The sequence below is a fragment of the Pezoporus occidentalis genome, unplaced genomic scaffold, assembly GCF_034315485.1.
Source record: "Pezoporus occidentalis ecotype Australia unplaced genomic scaffold, CSIRO_AGI_Poc_V1 ctg51, whole genome shotgun sequence".
Taxonomy (NCBI): Eukaryota; Metazoa; Chordata; class Aves; order Psittaciformes; family Psittacidae; genus Pezoporus; species Pezoporus occidentalis.
The window spans coordinates 3,623,014-3,640,658 of NW_026915847.1; the positions used below are offsets into that span (position 1 = coordinate 3,623,014).

The 17,645-nt window shown below is 38.8% G+C and overlaps 1 protein-coding gene across 9 annotated transcripts in view; it reads right to left on the minus strand.

Annotated features, from left to right (window-relative positions):
• Positions 1–17,645, minus strand: part of INPP4B (inositol polyphosphate-4-phosphatase type II B) — a 313,515-nt gene that overhangs the window by 187,023 nt on the left and 108,847 nt on the right. For 6 of the 9 annotated variants that reach the window (XM_062637265.1, XM_062637263.1, XM_062637267.1 and 3 more), the window contains 3 exons: positions 12,916–13,000; positions 2,128–2,352; positions 332–376 (listed from right to left, as the gene is read on the minus strand). In XM_062637265.1, the coding sequence (XP_062493249.1) occupies positions 332–376; positions 2,128–2,352; positions 12,916–13,000 (355 nt within the window). Of the gene's footprint in view, positions 1–331; positions 377–2,127; positions 2,353–8,614; positions 8,828–12,915; positions 13,001–17,645 lie in introns of those variants that run through there. The other 3 variants (XM_062637270.1, XM_062637269.1, XM_062637266.1) reach the window with 2 other exon arrangements.

Below are 17,645 nucleotides of genomic sequence, written 5' to 3' on the forward strand. Positions count from 1 at the left end.
AAAGTTAAAATAACTTTTAACAATTATTACAGTGCAGTAATTCCCCAAGACAAAGCTAGGCCTTTCTCCATGCCAACATTTAACCATTTCAGCAGAAACAGTCCCTACAGGAAAAAACACTACTCAACAAAGTTTTTGTAATGCTATAACTGTCAGTTTTTAAAAGGCATACAGGTAAAGCTACCAAGATAGAGTTAAGATAATCTAAAAATTATTGTATCAGACAGAAGTACATCTGCCCCAAAGGGTGCAGCTTTAGGGTACCAGCTAAATATAAACTCTTCACACACACAGGCCATTGCAATTAGAAGAAGACAAAACTGTATCTTACCAAGACTGAACTCCAGCTTTGGCTCATTTGCAATTCTCTGAATACCTTTCAGGAAAAAAAAATAAAATATATATATATATATATATATATATCTCATAATTAGACTTCAGTGTTCAGCTTTTTAACACATAGTCAAACTTTCAAACGTCTAATTCATACTCTTATCTGCCACTGCCATGAGAATAACACTTCACGTTAACCAACTTACAGTGAAAGACACCTGTGCGTGAAATATTTGTTGGAAAAAAAAAAAAAATTCTGTTTTTGAAGAAGACATTTTTCTTTTTAATAGAAACTTTCTGTTGCTGGGAAAGAAAACCAAGAAAAAAAAAAAGACCCAACCTTTCATCCTTTCATAGTTGTACTTGACTAGTTTTGTACTTGTAAGATTTTTCTATCATAACAACTAACAATATATCTGATGAAAAAAAATTAAACCTAATTACTCATTCTTAAGTAGTGATGTCATTCCACTAAAAACAGACAAAAAACATTCTGTGGAAGTATGTAAATCAGGTTAATACAGTAGAATAAACCAGCTACATATATGTTGTAAAGCAACAAAACCAACTTCTTTTTGGTTTTGGAAAGTATCACACTAATTCCTCTTCTCATATACCAAGGGCAATAAGAATATTTCAATTCCCTTCATTGCAAAATTACATTCTAGTGCATATTTTAGTGCAAAGGCCAATATATTCTTACTGCACTGGAATAAAGGAGTGAACCACAGAGCAGCAACAAGAGTAATGTAGGAATGATAATTAAAAAACACAGTTGTTCACCCACTGCAGGAAGTAATTGCATCACAACTATGGTATCAATGAACCTTGTAGAAATTGAACTGTCTCCTGTTGACATTTACATGTTGTCTCCAGTGAGCATTACTGAGTATTTGCCGTTACTGAAGAAATTGGTCAGATGGGAAGGACCAAGTATATGAACTGGAATGCAAGATTTTTCTTAAAAAAAAAAAAAAAACAAAAAATTAAAAATTAAAAAAATCCACAAAAAACTCCAACCCACATTGTTCTCATTACTATAGCTAATCATTCAGGGCTGTGCAAGAAAAATTACAGCTGCAGAGCTTAAAAAGGCCTTGGTCAATAAGAGACAACATGATTTCATTTTATTTCATTTTATTTTTTTTTTATGAAATTATACCAAATTTCCAAGTTGAATTCTGCTACTAGCAGCATCAGCATATTGGTTTCAAACACCTTTATCAATATGCTGGATACGGACTTGACTAAGTAGCTGGGCAACTGAAATATAGTGCCCAGAGCTCTATATGATATCATAAATCCAGAGCACCAAAGATGACTCAACATATAGCTATGTACTTTCAAATCCCCAGCATGCTTTTATATCACAAAGAACAAATCTGCAATACTAATTCAAGCACCACTAAGGCTTTATAAACATTTATCAAAGTTATCAGGCTACATTTTAAACAGCAGTCCATATGCTTATATAGAACATAAAAGAGGAAAAGATTATTTCTAACTAAATAACATCTAAGTCTTATGAAGAAAACAGATTAGGGAGAGAAAGTCAGAAACACAGTGATCACACATTTGTTCCCCAAAGTTTATCTGTATAAATAAAAATACATCAGGTAATGACATTTAAAGATAATTTTCATTAGTTTACTGCCTCTACAATTGCACTTTGTCAAGCAACAAGTTAAAACATAATTATGCACCTTGTTAGTGAATGTACTTGTACTGATACAGACAGGACATTTTTAGTGTACCACTCAATAATACTCAATAAAACGAGTATTATGCACTTACTTGTAAAGCATGGCTCTCCTAGACTGTCTACTTGGGATGAGGGCACAAACTGTCGTGCTTCATCTGATGATCTCTCCTCTTTGATTTCCATGATCAACCTCCGGAGCTGTTGAATTTTATTCTGCAAACCTTCTGAGTTTGCCTCTCCCAGTGCCACAGCCCAGGATTCACAATCTGGCTTTGATGCAGCTTCAAGGTAAAGATCTGGTTCTCCGCTCTGAAACTCTGTGCTCAGAAAACATAAACACAATTTTTAGGATCATGAAAATACTGATGCCACACAATTAAAAGCATCACACACAGATTTCTTTTTATGGTCACAGAACCATGCACCCCAGCCACCCCTTGAATCAAACTCCCAGTTCTTTTGTACTCAGTGCTGTACTGAGTCTATCCCCAGAGTGGTTCCAAAAGCAATTAATATATTGCTAAACTAGGTGGCGGAATCAAACTGAAATAGGAAATGCTTTCTTAGCACAGATTCCGCAGGCTAGCAGCTCCTCTGTAAAGACTCAACAGGTTGTATGTGGGAGCTTCTGACCTCATTAATATCCACATGTTGTTTGCTGTTCTGCCTGAAGTCTAATTGTTTAATGATTAGATTTTCTAAAAGAAAATGAAGAAGGAGGGGAAAAAAGCAGAAGCTCCCAAGGAATCCAGGTAAGTAGCAAAGGTCAGTCATTTGATTAAGATTAGAACAAGAAATAAAAACACCTCTTAGGCATTTCAAATTCTGCAATGTAGATGGCTTCACAGAGGCACAAATTCAATGTGACATTTAGTGCAACAAGCACTGAGAAAAATAAACTGGGGGGGGGGGGGGGGGGGGAAATCACTGCTTCTTTAAAACAAGTTGCCAAGTGATTTAGAAACTTAAAACCCTACAAAACACCTGTGCTACTGTATTAATCGGGACTGAAGTATTTGTTTGGACATCAGAATCATTTTGACTCAAATAAGCCATTGATCACATTAGTGGATGAAACAGTACACTTAAATGTTTTCATACTTAGCCTGAAAATCCAAACAACATAGAAAAGTTTTTTCAGCACAAAGTAAGCTTAAATTCCCTTTTACTAGCTTGAGTATCTCACCTTGGGCACTTACCCACATGCTATTCTAAACCCATCTGCACTTCATAAACTGAGCATCTGCCACTTATAATTTACTCTGCTTTTATTGTTGTGGGGGGAACAAAAGACGCAAACCTGAAGTCTGGAAGCCTCTTGAACTGTACCAGCAAAAATGCCTGTAGAGGCAAGACAAGTTTTTTTGTCTGGGGGTGTATCTAAGGAAATCTGTGTGAATGCAGCTGCTGCTAAAAATGCTGGATAAGACTTCACATACCAGTCAGACTACAGAATTCGTAAGGAAAGACTGGAAAGAAGAGCAGGAAGCAAGGGAACATCTTTCTGGATTCACAGGCAATTTAAGCAGTGCTAATAATGATTCAAACTCTTGCCTCAGCCCTCAGTCATAAAACAAGGTATTCAGTTCTTGAGACAAGAATATTCAAAACCATAGAGAGCTGCATATGTTCATCAGATCCTTGTTTACATACAAAATACCTACTTGAATGATCAAACCTAAAGCTGTGTTTTATTGTTTGTCAAAAATGGTTTTAGAGACATGGAAGTTTCAGCTGTAAGCTCTGCTACTGCATTGAGCCACAAGGGCAGTAACCTTCAAAAAGACTGGAAATTAGAAGAGGCGATAACTTTTCTGATGCTCTGGTAAGATCTGCAACAGCACAATGGTCTACTTTCTTCTGTCACTGACCTCAGTAATTCAGAAGTTCATTTTTATTTCATAATATTTTGGAGCTGCCAGTGGAAAAAGGACAGGAAAAAAGAGGCACGTAGTTAACCAGCATCAAGACCGAAATTAATAAGCAGTGATTCTACTTAAAAAAAATCAGATCTTCTAGGCATGCAAAGCACCTGCTTACACCATTCAGCCTTTAAAAGAACAACTTTAATAAAAGCAGTCTGAAAATCCAAGATACTTTAGCTGAGGAAAAACTGCAGAGAAACAAGCCAACACTTAGCATCCAAAATAAGAATATACCAAGGTGTTCTTTTCTTTCTGTTCTTTATTTTTAAATGCAAATAGGAACAGTGATCTTGTCTTGAAACATCCTAGCACTAGCTAGATAAAAAAACATCTGCTTTGGGAGGAAATCAATGTTTTGCAATTGAAATCATGCTATTTATATTTACTTCTCAGCTGTGGAAATCAGACTGCCAAGCACAAAAAGCATACTGAATCACCCTTAATATGCATGGAACCAGAAATGGATAGTGAAATGCAGTACAAGTGGGCATAATTCACTGTATTCTGATCTAACAGGTGCCAGTTTTGCTATCTGGAAATTCATTCTAAACTATCACTTCAAAACACTACAGTCTGCTATATTTAGATCTTTGGAGTACTCTGACAGCTAGGTTAAATTCTGAAAAGCATATTAAAATACCTGAAAATATTCATCACTGCAAATGTAGAAAGTTTTATTCTGCAGATCCAGCAGTTGGCAAGTTACATATTTCCCCCACTGTTTCAATGCATGTAATGTTTACAGACAACAAGTTCACATACTGGAACACACATAAGCAATGTCCAAAATGCACATTGGCAAACACGTCTGTTGCAATAAAGGAGCAACAGATTTATTTATATAATAAAGATCATCAGCTCTTTTTTCTCCCAGACTATGGGGACTGTTATTTTAAATCAGCTGAATACAAGAAACCCTAACAAGCTCAGAAAAAACTTAGCTGAAATGAGTCTGAAATGAACAGACCCACAAATGTAATGAAGGCCTTGAATGAGTGGTAGACATATCAGCAGAATTATATTTGTATTGCGTCCTAAACGCAGGAGTATTTCATGAGTGGACCAAAGCACTTTATGCTTTACAATGAAGTAGTTACCGTACATGAGCATCCTTTGTTATGCCGTCACTGCAACATGAGTTACCATGAGTTAATTCTGGAAAAAAATCCTGACCTTTTCAGAATATTTACTACTGATTTCAACAAGACCAGTTCTTTATCTGGTAAACATTCCTAGTTTTATTGTTATAATTTCTAGGCAAGATCTAGGAATATACAACAGTAAGATAATTTTCTATCTATTTGGGAATCTGCAATAGTAGAACAGTAATTTTCATCTTACTGCTGCAAAACATTGCTAGTAGGCATTCAAGTTCGATGGAATAAACCCACGGAAGACATTCATGCAGTTAAACACAATGGCTTTCATTGCAAAATAAACATTCAACTTACTAACCCTAAATTCAGTAGGAAACGGTATGTAATTCTATCTTCACCTCTTTTTCTTCTTGAACTGAAGGTGGTCTACATAGCTACAAGAAGCAACCGAAGACCTTTTGATAGCTTGCATAAACTCAAAAAACAGAAATAAAGGGAAAGATTCTGAGGCCAGACACTGGGACACTGATGTAAACAAGAGTTGCCTGAAAGTGTCTGTCCCAGCAATAGATTTGTATATATCTAACTGAATTCATTACCTATTTAAATCAACATTTTACAAAGCTTTGTCCTCAGCTTTTCCAAGATCTCTCATTTGTTTCCTGGAAGCTAGGAGAGTGCTTAAAAGCAAGAGTACTGCTACTATACTATTTACATTAATATAAGAGCAAATCTAAAAATGTGTAAAGTCAGATGTATTTATATTTGCCATTAAACACTACTCCGCAATTACAATAAATTGCCAACTATAAAATATTTCTTCTCATTTCTCTACACTGTTAGTTCAGTTTTGATCTGTCTGGCTGAAAATAAATTAATGGTCACAGCTACTAGCCACAGGAGAGGAGGAGGGGAGAGAAAAGGCCATATATTACTAACTTTAATGCATGAAATGGTCTCTAAATGTGAGCACTGACACTTGGATAACACAACTGACACTTGGATAAAGCTGCAAAAGCAAGCTAACACTGAGGGATCATTGATGACATTTGTGGGAACAAATTCTGTACCACAGCATTCTGTGTTTGCTCTACAACAGGTGTGTTCCAGTATCTGAAGGGGGCCTACAAGGATGCTGGGGAGGGACTCTTCATTAGGGACTGTGGTGATAGGACAAGGGGTAATGGGTTAAAACTTAAATAGGGGAAGTTTAGATTGGATGTAAGGAAGAAGTTCTTTACTGTAAGGGTGGTGAGGCACTGGAATGGGTTGCCCAGGGAACTTGTGAATACTCCGTCCCTGGTGGTGTTCAAGGCCAGGCTGGACAGAGCCTTGGGTGACATGGTTTATAGTGCGAGGTGTCCCTGCCCATGGCAGAGGGGATCGAACTAGATGATCTTAAGGTCTTTTCCAACCTTAACTATTCTGTGATTCTATGACACACACAAGCAAAAAGTAATTCTCAGATGTTACCTCAGCAGTGGAAAATGGTTGAGAATATCAATGAGCCACTGCCACTCAAAAATATAAAGCACCATCACAGCTAACCACCATATGCTGTAACAAAAGTAGAACAGAAGCTTTGATACGTAAATTATGTCCACAGGATATTTCTAATACAGACATCAGAAGCTTTTAATTCACAAAGCTGACTGAATCCTATATGCTGATGTATTTCATCTTCAAATTAGTAGTGACGAAATCATCCTGTGGTTACTCATGGTGCCAAGTTAATCTTGCTTTGGAAGTTAAATTTCAATCAAAGATAAAAAATTTAATTAAGAATCTTATCTTCAGCGTTGTTTTTTATATTTTGCAATGCTGGAATAAAGTTAAATAGAGATTGCAATGGTAACCTATATAAGTCCCCACAGAAGCCTGAGGTATTTGAAATTAATATAGTGTGATATCCCAGGATGACTACTGCAGTACAAAACTTTGTTTCTTTTAATACCTGGAGGCTTTCATACATGCCACATTGCTCCTTCCCTTTCATTAAGTAACTACCACACCTATACTAGAAGCAAGGCAGACCACACAAATATTTACATACCACAATGGTATCTCAAGATCACTGAGCAGAAGTACCACAGCACTCATTTTACGTACTGAGGCCTTCGCAAAACTGTAGACTGCTTTTGCTGAGAGGAAGTAGATCGCATGACTGGCTGGACCATCAGTCCCCCTTAAAAAAAGCAGCATTCACAGATCTTGATTCTATGTCTGGGTCTGCAAGAGTAATCCTAGCATATGCCTCACTTACTCTATAGCTAAAATGGAGTGATACTGATCTGCCTTTCCAACCCACTACTACTGAAGGCAACAAAAAGCTCCAAGGTGAAGTGACTTGCATACTACACATGGCAAAAGGGAATGCTTGCCATCTTAAGGGTATTCCTATATGCAGGCCTTCCCCCCCCCCCCCCCCCCGATGCACACTGCAATGTGTTTTAGATGACTATGACCTTTCCTCAAAAGCTCTGTCTTCTTCCTGTTCCCTCCCTTCCTCCTTGCACCTCACCAGCCCTACCTGGCTATTAGAGCTCTTATCTCTCCATAGTTCTCACTAAGGGATCACACACAGTAATGCAATTAAAATAACTTTAAAGAAATCTCTTATCCTGAAAAGCAGAAGAGATACACAGATCAAGACAAAGCAGTCCTTGAATGCTGCCTCTCATCTGATTGAATTTCATTGTGCCTGAGTCTCTTGGATTCATTCCCAATTTTGTGTTGTACATGACATAGAGGGAAGGAGGCAGACAGTTCTTTGCTCTCACCCACATGAGGCTATAGACAACAGAGCGGTCAAATTCAGGTTGCTCTTGGGACCAGTTCAAACACCTAGCCACACAGCTCTAATTGTCCTGCTCCAGAGAATCACAACAGTAACCAAGAACTACCAACATTAATACAAGTTTTTTGTTCCTGATTGCTTATCTGTTTGCATCTGCTGCTCGAACAGTGACACATCTGGAAGTGGATGAAACACTTAGAAGAAAAAAACCCTGACACAGATTAAGAGTGTTGTGTTGACCTGGGCCTGCTGCCAGCCACCTGCCCAGCCCCTCACTCACCCCCTCTCCTCAGCAGCACCGGGAGACAAAAAAACCCAGCAGCTCATGGGTGAGGTTAAAGACAGGGAGACCACTTACTAATCATCACCACAGGCAAAACAGATTCATAGGAAAAATAACTTAATATACTGTAAATTAATAGTGCTGACTATGGAGAAAGACCTTTTCCCTCCTCCGCTCTCCCCCATTTTCCCAGGCTCAACTTCACTCTCCTTTTTACCCCTCTACCTTCCCACATGAAAGTCAGAGGGCTTGGGTGGTTATGATCAGCCCATAAGTGCTCCTCTGCTGTTCCTTCCCCCTCACACTTTACCCATGGCTGCAGGGAAATACCTCCTCCACTTCAGCCCCCCAGGGAGCTGCAGGGGAATCTCTGCTTGGCCTAGAGAGCCTCCTCCCCTCCATGTGCTCTCACTCTGGCCCTCACAGGGCTGCTTCCCACACTTTCCCCTCACTCCTCACAGCTGGGCAGTATCTCACCATCTCCAAAACATGCTTTCCCTAAGGCACCCGCAAGGCTGAGGGGCAGAGCCCTGAGGGTGGGCACCTGGAACTGGATGGAACCAGCTGAGTCCGGCACAGGGTAGCCCCTGCCACTCCTCAGGGAGACTGCCTTGCAGAACCCCTCCTTGCCAGCACCTGGACACATACACTCAGAAGTGTCACCGCTGATAACAGGGTTTCCAAGGTCCAGCAGAGACACAGCTGTGCTCTAAACAGTTACGTATTTCTGTGCCCAGGGAGGCTATGATGCCTGCCTGCATTGTACAAGCTTAGATCACAGAACCATGGAGTGATCTGGAAGGGACGATAGAAATTTCATGTAGTTCCAACCCCCTGTCATAGGCAGGGACACCTTCCACTAGACCAGGTTGCTCAAAGACCCATCCAACCTGGCCTTGAACATCGCCAGGGATGGAGCAGCCACAGCTTCCATAGGCAACCTGTGACAGTGTGTCGCCACCCTCACAGTGAAGAACTTCTTAATATCTAATTTAAATCTCCCCTCTGTCAGTTTAAAGCCATTCCCCCTTGTCCTATCCCTACATGCACTTGTAGGAAGCACCTCTCCAGATTTCTTTAAGCACTGGAAGCTGCTCTAAGGTCTCCCTGGAGCCTTCTTTTCTCTAGGCTGATCAAGCCCAGCTCTCTCAGCCTGTCCTCATAGGAGAGGTGCTCCAGCCCTCCGATCATCTTTGTGGCCCTCCTCTGGTCTCACTCCAAGAAGTCCATGTCCTTAATGTTGGGAGACTCAGAACAAATGCAGCACTTGAGGTGGAAGTGGGAAGGTGATTCTCCCCGCTCAACTTGCTGGTCATGCGTCTTTAGATGCAACCCAGCATACGGTTGGCTTTCTGGCCTGAAAACATACACTGCTGGCTGATGTTGAGCTTCTTGTAAACCAACACCCCCGAGTCCTTCTCCTTAGGGCTGCTCTCAATCCAGTCTCTGCCCAGCCTATATTTGTGCCTGGGATTGCCCTGACCCAGGTCATGACCTTGGACTTGGCCTTTTTGAACTTCATGGGGTTCATGGCCCACCTCTCAAGCCTGTCAAGGTCCCCTCAGACTGCTCTTGGCTATATCACTGGTGCTCACGTTAAAACAAAAGCAGCAGATAACAGTAAGTGGACTGTATGAGGCTTGATGGTCTCTCAGTGACATCCCTGATACATGCCCCCAGTGAGCAGCACACTTCTCTAGAGAGGGTGTCAGGTTGGTAAATGGGTGACTCTGAACCTCTCAGAAGAGAGTCACTTGTACTCTCACCCATTGCCTTTTGATGGCATGAAAATGGTGGTTATTCCTGAGAAGAATCCAAGGGAAGGCAGTTAACAGCGCACTGCTCAAACATCTTAGCGCACAGCAGCAGTTTCCAGTTTTAAGATCTTTTTGGACAAAAGGGTTGAAACACTTTCCTTATTACACCCTTCAGGATTTCAGGAATGAATCACATATTTATGAACTGTCACGGTCAGATCCTACTCACACTATTCTGCTAATAGTAACTAGTTTCTGGAAAGGCATGCAAGAAACCAGCCACATACAGAACAACAGTCACCTAACAAGTCCTCCTATTTTCATTCATGTTCTGCTTAGAAACCTTTTGAGATAGATTGCTTTGGGAGCACTACACTTGAAGCACTGGGAGGATTATCTGCTGCAACTGCCTGAACTCTTCTGTACTCCCATTATGTTCCAGTGCCCACACCACCTTGAGGCAATGATCAGCTCCACAGTATCACTAGATGCTGCATAAAAGTGTACTTATTTTTCCTTTCATGTTAACTTCACTGCCCTGTATTACATTCTCTTACTAAATATCCAAATTACTCTCAGTTTCTCACTCTTCCTCATGTCTCCTGGGATTCAGCCCACCACTCAGAGAAATATGGAGGCAACTGGCCAAAAGCTCGCTCTAACCGTCCCCTCACGGTTCTAAGTTGACCCACCAGCTAATTATCTTCATCTCCAAGCCTGCAAGTCCCTTCCCAGCCATACTCCAAATTAAACCTCGAAGATCAACTCTACTTCCTTCCATGGAGCTGCTTCTGTTTTCCTGCACAGCTCTCTTCCATCTGTTCCACAAGGAATTTGACATTATGAGCAGGTATGATCTATTCCTGCTTTCACCCAAATTCTTTAAAAGTCTCAGATAGATATTTTAAAGTTTTTCTGGCTCCCAATGGCTAAGGGATATATTCTTGTGAGAATACAGCTAGTTTTTCATTATCAAAGACCCCACTGACAAAGATCTCTTCTTACTTCCTGAGTTTCGCTTTTCTCCCCCATTTTGTCTTCTGAATTTTGTTCTCACCTATAGTACATGGATTATTACACTTCTTTTGGTAGTTTATCATCACTCAGTACACAATACATCATTTTCATTTGTCTTCAGTTTTGTTCTGATACCTCGTAATAGTCTGGCTTTCTTTTTCTTTTCCCATCCAACAAAGCAGCAGCAGCCAGGTCATTGTCCTTGTTCTCCGGCACAGGAAAATTGCCAAGTTTGAAATCCATTTCTCATATACCTGTCTGTCTCTTCTCTGTTTTCTTGCTGTATTCCTTCAGTTGCACCCCAGGCATTCTCCTCATTTGCTGGCTCTGCATACCTAGACTTCTCTGCACTGCTTCTTCATTTGTTCTTTAATATGTTTTTAGAGGCTGGTCAGAATGCCACCCCTACTTCTAACCACACTACTGACCTTCAAAAACTTTGTTTTGAAAAGTCTGTCTCTCAGCTAGCAATTTCTCTTCGTAACTATGCAAGCATATTTCTTCCTCCACACATATTCACAGTCTTTCTCCACAGGCAGCTTGAAGTGCTTACTCAATATTCATTGTTGTCTACTTTCCCAGCTTTTAGACTTAAAACCTGCCAGTCTCACTGCCACAGAAACTGCCCTGTTTGCAGGCTTCAGAGCTAATTGAGAGTCCTGTCAGCAATCACAACTGTATTCTTGGTTCAGTTTAGCAGCATTATGTTCAAGCATTGTAAAAGAAGTGCCAGAACACAACTGGCATGACTGTATTTCTACTCAAACTGTAACATCACCACCTCATAAAGCTGATGATTCCAATCAATGAGTTGGACTCAATTAGGGCACAATTTAAAATGTCTCAATTTGAGAGTCAATGGTAATCATTCAGCTGTTATAATTAGGCAAAGCAATGCTTCCAAATCCAGAAAGAAGTCTTTTTTGGTGCAGTGCCTCAACATGAGGAAGAGACAAGAGCCTTAATTCCACTATTAAATATGCAGGATTTGAGCTACTCCCCAGAAAAGGATAAACCCCACAATACTGCCTTCTCAAACGTGACCAAAACCTAAGGCCAGGTTAGACGGACCTTTGAACAAATTGGTCTGGTAGAAGGTGTCCCTGCCCATGGCAGGAGGGTCAGAACCAGATGATCTTTAAGGTCCCTTCCAACCCAAACCATTCTATGAGAATATGAATCACTTCAGCATGTGAGGAAAAAAGTTAGCATAATTAATGTAACATTTCCATTGAAGTGGACTGGGGGTTTTGCTGATTATAAAGAAAGTAGGAACTTCTACCAAATGCAAAGCTGGCCATCATCCTACAAATGCAACATAACCTTTTTTCCCCTGTAGCTACTTTTACCAGCCTGCTACTTTTACAAAAACTGCTCTTAGGCCATTACAGCCAATAGAAAATATCATATAGATCTAAGGACTTCAAATCTCTGCAGTGGTATCAGAAAGAATCCACATCATAAAAAATTTCTACCACAATGGCTACTGGAGATTTATTCCTGGAAATTGTCAGCCTTTTCTCCAAATAAAATCAATCCTTGCACTTCAATAATTATTCCTATTTCTATGAAATAACTATTTTTTCATAGTGTTTTTAACACTTTCATTAATGAAGAGTTGATAGGAGGAGATAAAAATAGGAAATCCCCTCATTTAATGGTGAGGTTGGCAAATAATCATTCAAGAATAAGATGAATTGGCTATGCATCAATATAAACCCCATATTGTACATAATATCTAACAAAACTGAACCTCAAACGTCTACTTATTGTCAGTTGAAGATTATGATATATGGCTTTCACCTGATTTTAGAAAAAGTAAATAGCTTCTAAGATTTTCTTTTTTTGGCATGAATTCAGAGAGAAGCAGTGTTCAGACATGGGCATTTAACAGACAAGAGAATGTATTTTAGCTAAATTTTTAGCAAGTTTCAGTAGCTGAGTTTGTTATTTTTATTGACAGTAAAAATTGACACTGAACATATTGAGATATGTCTTACTTACTGAGAACTATTGAAACATCTGTTTTACTCCTGAACTCCACAATCCAGCAGCGCTCCAGGATTACCACTTCAGAGGCTTCAGAACTCTGAGACATAAAATATGACACAATGTTAGGATTTGGAACCTGATTGGGAAGTCCTTCTGTTTAGCTGTTTACATCCAATGCAACATGTAGATATATAAAGACAACAAAGCATAAAAGTCACCAGGCAGATGGATACAGGCGTTCTTTAATTACTGATCTGTGCCATCCTACTTCAGCTCTATGAGCTATAACGGGAATAAACTGTTAGAAAAGACCATGCCAGAAACTAAGAAAAAAGGAACTCAGTAGTTAGCTTTTTTCTCCTATTGCAGGTATTCAAAAGTTTAGCTGCCACCTCATTCCTAAACAAATCAGGCAAGTCTAGCTCATTCCAACTTTCATATTTACTGAATCAAATGTCAGATTCCATTAGAAGAGTAGCATACTTTCAAGGAAACAAAATAACAGTCTTACAGCAGGCATTTCACTTCAATTTTTATTTAAAAGGGATTTCTTTATCATCACTTGAAACTTTGAATGTTGTCTCTAGCTATGCAATTCAAATGACATTAAGTGATATGGGGACCTATTGCAGAGTGCAATATGATACAAATCACCACTATCATTTTTTGACTGCTCTGCAGAGAAGATGCAGGCTCTTCTAGTTTAGTATGACTCATTTTTCACAAGAGTGAAGCTATCAATCACTCCCTCAGAATTAATCCTTTTTACCTTAAAACTTCTATTATCCATTTTTTATCCCTAACATCTGCTAACAAATAACCCCTAGAACATGTACCCATACATTCCCTCATTGCCGGTTCACAACACAAATGCTGCAGAGCTCATTCTCTACTTCAGTGAGATTCTGCAGAGATTAATGTAAACTTACTTTAACATTCCTTCCTCAGGTACTTCTTTATTCAAGTGATCCTAAACATGAAAACTTTTTCATACTGTATTCCAATTTTACCAAAAGCCTGAACTTTAGTTCCACACATGACATTTAACAAATGACTCCATAAAACAGGTCATATTTGTAACACATGCTTAATATACACAGGTTTTCTTGTCTGCCTCTTTCTCCACATTTATACTGCACTATTTGTTCTGCCAGAATCACATTCTGCCAAGAGGTTTGTATTTGTTTTGAAATGGATGGCCTGATTCTGCGTTTTCTCACAAAAAGACCCTTTACTTACTTAGTAATCTTTCATAAGAAAAAAAGTGAAAATTTAATACAGTAAGACAGTAAGACCACAGTTAAGACTGATGAGTAATGATTTCCCTGAGAAAGTCTTTCCCCCCCGCCACCTTTTACCACTTATTAAATGAACACTCCAAACCCAGTTATCAAAGCATAAATCAACATCCAAAGGTCACAAAGGTTAAAATAAAACAGAGGTCCAAGGAAAAAGCACATGATGTTATACTGAAATATGCCAGAGGTCGAAAGAGAAATAGACTCAGAAAAAGCAATCAGACTTATCTAGAAACCACTTGTACACTGACTTGCTTGAAATATTATTCAGGTTGGGTTGGTCTAAAACGGATGCATTGTCCTGTAGACTGAAATCCAGCTAATTGATTAGTCAATAAAATTTTAAAAGGGAGAAAGTAGTAAAACAGTCCAGTAAGTTAAGGGAGAAATACAAGCGCTATGTTGGGAATTCTTAATTTGTAGAATCCAGTGAGTCAAGCATATGTGGTAACCCAGACGCAATTCTCAGGTGCTGTTGAGAGAGACGTTCTTTGAGGTTCTACATGGTAAAGTAAAATACAAAAAGTCTTTAAGGGCAACAGATCAAGTCACCTTGGGAAAACAGGCAATAATAGTTCAAAAACAAATATCAGACTAATTTGAAAAAGTTCTTTTACTGCAATACTGCTGAAACACTTTGAATTCTTCAGATTTTGAAGGAAAATATCAACATCAATAGTCTCCCAGACTTGAAAAGTGGGTAATGCAGCGTGATTCCTTTAAAAGCTGGCAATCTTTCAGAAAAGATATGACCAAACAGAGGGGCTTATTTCAGAAGTTAACAAAGATCTGAGACAATTTAACACTCAGCTGTGAGTACATAAGACTCCTATACACTCTGTCCAAAAACTAGACAATCAAACCTAACAGCTTTTTCTCTTTTCACCGCTATAGAAAATAGTTCCTCTGCTGATATTCATGCTCCAGAGATGAAACCAGCAAATGTAACAACTCCATAGACTTAGATTTCCTCCAAAATATATATCTAAAATAAGTGGAAACCTGTCAGTACGTAAAGAGAAGCAACTATCTGCTTCTTGCCTTTCAGACGAGTCGGGTATTCAGAAAGGCCTGGAATGAAGAATCACAGCTTCCATGTAGCTTGTTATAACTGTCAACATTTAAAGGCTTTATGTTTAGATTTGTATATGAAAGGGATATGTATAATACAAACAAATTGGCAAATGGTTAGCTAAAGATAACTATAAAATCATTAACAAGAATTTGTACGAGTAAGGTTTGTCTTGACGCAGTTGACGTACAAGAGTAACTACAAACACAAAAGAGACCATTCAGGGTTATTTGAAGTTTTATCCATTTATGAAAGCAGATGCTACAGCCCAAGAACCTCTTTAGAGACAACCTACTGAACTCCCTACACCAGTAGAAGTGGGAATGAAACAATGCTACATCTTCAAATTAATCTGACTGCTTTTCCAAGGTACACAATCAAGTACAGTGATCAGAGCATCTGATGCATTTACTCTTCCTGTATGCAAGAGGGAACAAGAGGGGAAACAAAAGATGAAAGAGCATAAGGCTGCCAGAAAAGAAAGTATATATTGCTGCAAAACATCTCCCACATCATGACACAAAATGGAAGAAAAATACCTTCTGAATACTATTACTGCAGACTTTCAATCATTTAGATGAGCTGTGCTCTGTCAAACAAAGGACTAACAAAAAATGCATTTACAAATGAAATGACAAAATTGTAATCAAGGGAACCATTATGCATATCCAAGAGATCAGTTTTGGTTTTCAGTATCTAAGGAGATCCAAAATTTCTCTCTAAGTTCATTATATGACCTTCTTTGGACTAGCTTCCCTCCACCTCAGGTGCAATTTTAAATAAAAGGGTAACTTCTAACAAACTGGTCTTTATGCACAGCAAATAGGATCAAAATCAGCTCTGTAGTAATGTGTAATTATCTAATATATTGGGGTTTGCTTCCTACCATTGATAATTTTGAATAATTGTCATAAAGTGCTTACTGGATCAAGCCAAATGTCAAACAGCAACTAGGCCTTGAACTATTACATCTTTCTTAAAATACTGACAAAGTCTACAGGCACACCACCACTGCCCAGATCATGAAATTGTGTTGAAACACTGATCTGAGGAGAAAATTAAAAGATTCCTAAATTTAACTTAAGCATCATAGCAAACTGCTGAAGTAGAAGAGTGCCCAACACCTAGAATCAACAGAAACCCTTCCAATTCACTTTGCCAAATGATTGGCCAAGTTTTGCTGTTGTAAATCCAAAGTACTGCTCTACAACTAAAGCCACTACTGTTTGTTGTTAACTGTCATGAGTTTCAAATCAGAGTGGTGAAGATACCCCTGTTTCTGGGGAATCCATGCATAAAACTGAAATAAGAGACAGATGCCTGCTAACTGTATATTCATACCTGCATAACTGTACACAGCTCCTTTTAACATCAAGGAAGCTTAATGATATTAAGCTGGCAACCATCAGTCAAGTACCTACTCCAGATTCCTGAATCTGCCACAGTCTACATTGTATGGAGGCATTTTCTGACAAAGTGTAACATTTTTGCAGTTAGAAAGCATAAAAACTGCAAACACATTCTACAGTAGAAAGCACACAGTATTTGAAATTACACTGGCACTTTTTTTTAGCTGTTTCTAACTCCACAAAATTTGCAACCTACGAGGTAAGCGGACTATGTAATAACAACTACGTTATTGCAGACTCAAGCCTGCCATTTTAGCTTGGATTGGGCAGGGGAAAAGAAAAAAAAAATGCTTTTGAAAAAATTAAAGCACTGAGAAACTCTTAAAACTGTCAGTGTCGTATCTGAACTATTTTTTCATTCCTGTAGATCTGACTTGATGTATCACTGGGAGGGGAGGAAGTGTGTCATTATAAAAAGGTTTTACAATAGGAGGGTGGTTGTTGTAAGGAGGGAGGAAAAAAAATAATCTACTGTTATCTATATCAAGTCAGGAACTGAACCGACAGCTAAAATTGGAAGTGACATTCCAAGCAATTCCTCTGTGATAAAACAGTAAGTAGAAAAGTGAAGTTATAGCATTGCATAAAAAACAAACACCACAGAAAGTAAAAACTCCTCTAATAAGACATTTCAAAAGGCCTCCAGAGTTAAACAGGGCAGGGGTGTGTGTGTGTGTGAATTTCACAGTTCATTTTCTTAAAAGCTTATTTTTGCAAACTTGAAACAATTAAATTCAAAAGTGTGATAGAGTAGGGATGCTACATATACCTATCCATTTATCATTCCTTTCAAATCAATTATATTCTGCTGCATCTAAACGTATTCCTATGATTAAAACAAGTTAAAGACAAATGTTACCGAAAGGTAACAAAACATAACTAGAATGGACGAAATTACAGTCACACAGAAGTACAAAAAAGGCTATGCTAGGGAATAAAAAAAAAATAAAAACTTTCAAGACG